General features: G+C 43.6%; 1 protein-coding gene across 1 annotated transcript; it reads left to right on the top strand.

Annotated features, from left to right (window-relative positions):
• The first annotated feature begins 1,461 nt into the window (after window positions 1-1,461).
• LOC147604142 (uncharacterized) lies at window positions 1,462-5,314 on the top strand. The gene is made up of 2 exons (XM_086795302.1): window positions 1,462-2,865; window positions 3,010-5,314. Exons 1-2 carry the CDS (start codon window positions 1,809-1,811, stop codon window positions 4,716-4,718), a joined length of 2,766 nt encoding a protein of 921 aa, XP_086651428.1. The 5' UTR covers window positions 1,462-1,808; the 3' UTR covers window positions 4,719-5,314.
• Window positions 5,315-5,889: the final 575 nt, after the last annotated feature.

The following is a 5,889-nucleotide window of genomic DNA, read 5'->3' as shown; positions in this document are numbered from 1 at the left end:
ATGTAAAGCTGGAGTTATAACCATGATATTTAAGAATACCATTTTCTTTGTAAAGTAGTCTCTCATCATAGATGGTGGAGGGGAAATAACACATCAATTATTCAACCATTCAAAAGTAGCTTTTCAAACATGGAAGTCCTCATCTCAACCGATTGCCAATTGCTCTAAGGGGCACTTTCCATGGGTGATCCCTTTAGGGAAGGTCTTGTAGAACCATCAAAGAGTGCCTACTTTAATTTTGTATTGTAGAATTCATGTTATATCTCTTTATAAGATTGAGGTAAAGGCAATATGCGAGAAGGGCATTTTCTCCTTTCACTCTCAAGATAACACAACAAACAAACAAGAGTCAAAAATTCAGAATCCACATACTTCTCAACCTTGAGATAGCATTAAGATGATTATTTACTAACTACAACTCTCTTACCTTAGTAGCTGTTTTGTGCTATCAAACCATCCATTTGCAATTCATCATTGATTTCACATGGTGCTATATTTTCCTTGGAGTCTCTTACTTTGGCTATAGGGAGATGAAAACTTTGTTGAAGTTGTTACAATCTAGTAGATGGTATACTGCTTGTTTCTTGTCACAATTTAGGTGGGTTTAAGATGTGAGTTGCTTTCATAGAACCATGTTTAGGATGTGTGAAGAGAAAAAAGAAGTAGTACCCCACTATGAGTTGCCCCTTACAAGATGGTGATTGGTGTCTTGATGATCTTGCTTAATGCACATGGACCATGGGTGTGACTAAGTAGCCCACAACAACTAAAGGTGTGAAGCAAGTAAGTTCCATGTAAGACACAAGCACACTACAAAGGCACTGTGCTATGCACATGTTCCCTTGTGCCACTGTTTGATCTTACAATATGCTCACATTAACGATTAATAAACATTAAGTAACACAAGTAATTACATAGTGCACTTTCCCACGGCACAATTAACTTGCCCAATAAATTGTCTTGAAACGTGGCCAAAAATTGAAATGGAAATGGGCCAAAAACGGCCGAGTTAGGTTTTTCTTCTCAAACTTGGCCGAATACTGCACAACATCGATGGAAGCAAGCATGCGTGGGAATGGACATACTGAGCAATTAACTGGGCCATGGAAAGAGGGTGTTACTTAGAGTCATGCTTGTATTAGTTGATAAGATGCTATCAAATTATGATGGTATCATCATACATTGTTGAGCAAGCCATGATCCAAAGTTGGGGCATGGACTTGAGGAGGGGCTTTCTTGGAAGGTTGACTAAGAAGAGTCTTGGCAAAAAAAACACTCCTCTTCGCAACAAGAAGTGCGGCAAGGCAAGCGGTTTTGATTTTTCTTTTTGAGTGGGGGGACCTTTACAGTGCACACACACGATTTCAAACGAAAATTTAAGGGGTTAATAATTCTGGTTAAAAGGTCTCTTTCCTTTTTGGCCCATGGTGTGTGTGTGTGTGGGAGGGGTGGTGTGAGAGAGAGAGAGAGAGAGAGAGAGAGAGAGGGGTTGGCATTTTGGCCCTTCTCTCAACTGCTGCTGCATGCTTTGCATGTCCGCTCGTCTTCCTGTTTAACCTTTCTTCTTCTACTTCTTCTACCACTACACGTGCTGCTTCTTCTTCTAAACACTTCTAGTATTCAAGCGCTGTGCTACTGTTGCTCCCTTTTTGACACTCTCCCTCTCTCTCTCTCTGCCTTGATCTAGCCGCCCAAATTCTCCACTTACATACTGCGTTTTTAGCTCCCTTCTTGGTGTCCTCAACTGATTGTAAGCTTCCATTGAGCTCCCTAGCCTTCAGTAGCTTCTGCAAGCCCATCCTCTCGCCATGGCTGGGCTTGAGAAGGAAATGAACTGTTTAGACCCAATCAGAGACCTTAATGAGCTTGCGCTCCACTACAAGGAGCTCAAGAAGATTGATCACAATCAAGTTGATCAATCTCAATCTCAATCTCAGCCTAAGCCTAAGCTGCAGCAGGAGCAAAAGAAAAATTTCCATTTTAATGATGATGATAGAAAGCTACTGCAGCAAGTTCATAAGTCAAACCTTCTCCAGCGTCGCAAGTTTGCCACTCTTGCAAAGGCTAATTCAGCCAATTATGAGGCTAATCTCCATGTTAATAGCAGCAATTCAGGCGCTGTCGATGGGCACATTCATAAGAGAACCTCAGACTTGCACGAGGAGGGCGCCAAAGCACCGGATCTAGCCGTGGAAGGTGCTGAGCTAGAAGTGGTTGGAGAAGGTTGTGAAGTGGTGGTGGAGAGGAAGAAGCTTCTGGTGCAGCTTGCAGAGAAACCAGTAGTGGGCGCTCATTCAAAAGGCCAGAAGAGTAGTAGCATGAGTAGTTGGGGGTTCAATCACTCCCCTTTGCTTGCAGGAAGCAGTCCAAGCAGGACCTGCAGATTCTGTGGTAGAGAGTTCCCTTCTGGGAGAGCTTTGGGTGGGCACATGAGAGTTCATGGTGCCTTGCTTGTTGCAGACACCGCTGATATCATGGAGCAAGAAAAGCAAAAGCAAAAGCGTGAGCGGCTTAGCCTTGGATCTGATCCCAACCAGAGTCAAGCTAATCTTGTCAGAACACAGATTGAAGAGACAGAGAAAGCCAGCAGATTCAGCAGCAGCTCCTCTTCTGAGATGAACTCAGAGGGCTTCGACCAGCATCATGAAGGGATTAGGCTTAATCATAGCATTAAGCTTAATGGAGAGACCTCTCAAGAAGAATTAGAAGAAGAAGAGGAAAAGGAGAATCGAATGGTTCATTTGAGCTATTTTGAGTGCAGCTCTGGCTTTGGTCTAATGGGCAAAACTGGAGATGAGTTTCTTGGCGTTGGCGATATTGGCGTTGGCGATGGCGATGGTGCTGTGAGCTCGGAGTTTTACACAGGTAAAAGAAAACCCGCTCTCTATAAGCTCCGCCGCAATCCCAGGCCCAACCAGCGTTTCATCAGAGACCAAGAATTAGCCCTCACTAAGCCAATTTGGCCAGTTAATTACCTGCATGCTAATCACATGGCATCTTCATCAGCAGGAGCAAGAAGGTCCCTTTCTCCATCGCCAGAGAGAGCACGTCCTTGCTCTGAGTGTGGAAAAGTCTTCTTGTCTTGGAAAGCTTTGTTTGGCCATATGCGATGCCATCCTGAAAGAGAGTGGCGGGGTATCCAAAGGCCAGAAAGCAGCCTGGAACTTGTTGATCGGACGGCTAGATTGATGACCAGAAGACCTTCTTCTGCAGAGCTTAGCTATGCAGACAACAACAATAACTATGACCTTGCAGGCAATGATGCTGAAAACAGACAAATCAGGCAGCAGGAGGAGGCATCATTCAAGACGGCTTTGCAGGAAGAAGAAGAAGCAGCAGCAGCAGCAGCAGTAGCAGTAGCAGCAGAAAAAGCTTCTCCTATGACACAGAAAGGAGGCATGGCTTCAGCCATGGAAACGAAAGGGGACGCAGCAATGAAAACTGAGCAAGAAGAAGGTAGAAAACAAGGACTATTTTTTAACAAAGCTAACTGCATCATTAAGAGACACAAGGCCAAGAGAGCTACAGACATTGCTCTCCTCAGAGAGGTGACAGATGATTGGACCCCGACTTGGCCCACTGGCAAGCGGTCAAAACGGCGCCGTGCTGCTCAATCACAACACGAGCCTGCTTTAACCTCTGAGACTACTTCCAATGAGTTCAGATTGGATCAGAAAAGACCAGAGGTCAAAGATCAGGAGGACCTGGACATGGCCAACTGCCTTGTTTTGCTCTCTAGTGCTGGGAAAAATATGCAGGAAGTAGACATGATGTGTATGGAATCTACTGAAGAGTCTGCATTCTCTTACCCTGGCAGGAAGCAGAGGATTCTTCCTAAAGGGGATTACTCAGAGAGAGATTTGGGAGACGATGGTGAAGCTGAAGACCATAATCATTACCATGATGATGATGATGATGATGATGATGATGGTGGTGGTGATGGTGATGATGAAGCCGAAAACTATGTTGCTACTCTTGCTGATGATGATGAGGCAGAAAACCATGACAGTAAAGCTCCAAGCGCCACCCCTGGAGTCAAATACCAGTGCTCTACTTGTAAGAAGTGCTTCAACTCTCACCAAGCTCTTGGAGGCCACAGAGCAAGCCACAGGAAGATGAAGGGATGCTTTGCAAGAACAAAGAATCTCGCAGAAGAGGCACATGAGAGCGGCGAGGACAACATCACTGAGGAGGACTTCCTCAGCTCTGACCACATCAAGTGGCAATTGATGAGGCATGGAGGAGTAGGCCCCTTGCAGCAGGAAGAAGAGAGAACTACTATCAGCATTAATCCACCCTCCAAACCTTCAAAGAAGAAGCTTAAGGGTCATGAATGCTCTATTTGCCATCGCATTTTCTCCTCAGGACAAGCACTTGGTGGGCACAAGCGGTGCCACTGGACTGGTGAAAGAATTGCTGCAGACACAGCTAGTGTAGCCTCTAGCAACAATAACAGTAGCAACAAGCAGCCATGTTCTCTTCAAGAGAGAGTTGAATGGCGGGGTGGAAACAGATATACAGAGCCAAAAAAGATGGTGAAAGAGGATATTATAGACCTGAACCTGCCGGCACCATTGGATGAGGACTATGAGGTTGGGTTTGATGTGACACAGGAAGCTCTGGTATATGATAGACTAAGGCCTCCCATGTGGAATCAACAGTGGAACAATGCAGTAGTAGCTCAAATCCCACAGGTATGTTCTATGCAACCCCTTTGAATAGCCACAGGGGGGTTGCATTAATGGTTTGCTTCCAAATTGTGTGGATGGATACTTCTTACAAGTGAAGGTGAAAGGTGTTCACAACCACATTAACACGCCATCTTGCACACATTAGTGGTGCACTTGCGTCGACGAACCGACATCTAGGCCAGGATTGAGCCCCAGAGGTGTACAATTCCAGGATTGAGAGCCCTAGTGTGGCTGTGCTTTCGAGTCTTTGCAAATCTTCATCCATGCAGCAGCAGGTTTGTCTCCTGTTGAGGTTTCTCTCTTTATCAAGTTCCTGACACACATCATGGTGCACCCATAATAGCCTCATTGTAGATACCATCACTTGATTATTCAAAAACAACCTACACAAACAATGCTGTAGTCTTTAGCAGCCAATTAAGTCCATGCAATTACACTCCATAATACATACTTACATTGTTGATGGCTTAACCAGCCACCACCCATAGGATAGGGGCAATTTTAGAATACCACCATTGCCCTACCTCTATAAAAATATCCTCTTTTTATGAATTGTGCCCATGCTTTCCTTCCTAATTGAAATCTTGGATCTTTAATAAATAATTATTGAGGCTGAATTCTCATTATTTTCATTTGCTGCAAAATATAGTTTCAATATACGGTTCAACCTTAATGTTCAAAGGTTGCTAAAAAATTCTATTAGTTATTTCTTTTTCCTTGTCAAATTGTCTTTGTTTTTTGTTTTTTTTTTGGAAATGTGTGTGCGTGTGCGTGTGTGTGTGTTTGGGCCCTGTAACAAGCAGGTTTTGGGTCAATTATTATTCCTCAGAAGTCTCGTGATTCATCAACTACATACACGCTGAATTATTATTTGGACTTTTTTGTTGTTTGGTTGCGTGAATCCAGACTGTATTTGCTGTTTTCCAAGTGTAATAATACTACTATACTTTGTTGGTAAAATAATAGTATTATACTCGGTTAGCTGCATTTATATTAATAAAAGGGAGTTTTTTAAAAAATAATTTTGGATATGTGCTCATTGCAATAGGTTGACCTCAACCAACACGCCAACGACATATCCAATATTAATTACTCCTCCTTATCCAATATTAATTACTCGCATGATCTATGGTTCCTCCTATGATAAGACTTGAGAGTTGGGAGTATGCATAACACCCACCTCTTATCATTTATGGAC

The sequence above is a fragment of the Cibotium barometz genome, chromosome 62, assembly GCF_041138505.1.
Source record: "Cibotium barometz isolate CiBa-2024 chromosome 62, ASM4113850v1, whole genome shotgun sequence".
In the NCBI taxonomy this organism is placed as follows: domain Eukaryota; kingdom Viridiplantae; phylum Streptophyta; class Polypodiopsida; order Cyatheales; family Cibotiaceae; genus Cibotium; species Cibotium barometz.
The sequence above is the reverse complement of the archived record's forward strand: the minus strand, read 5'-3'. Positions and strand labels throughout refer to the sequence as shown.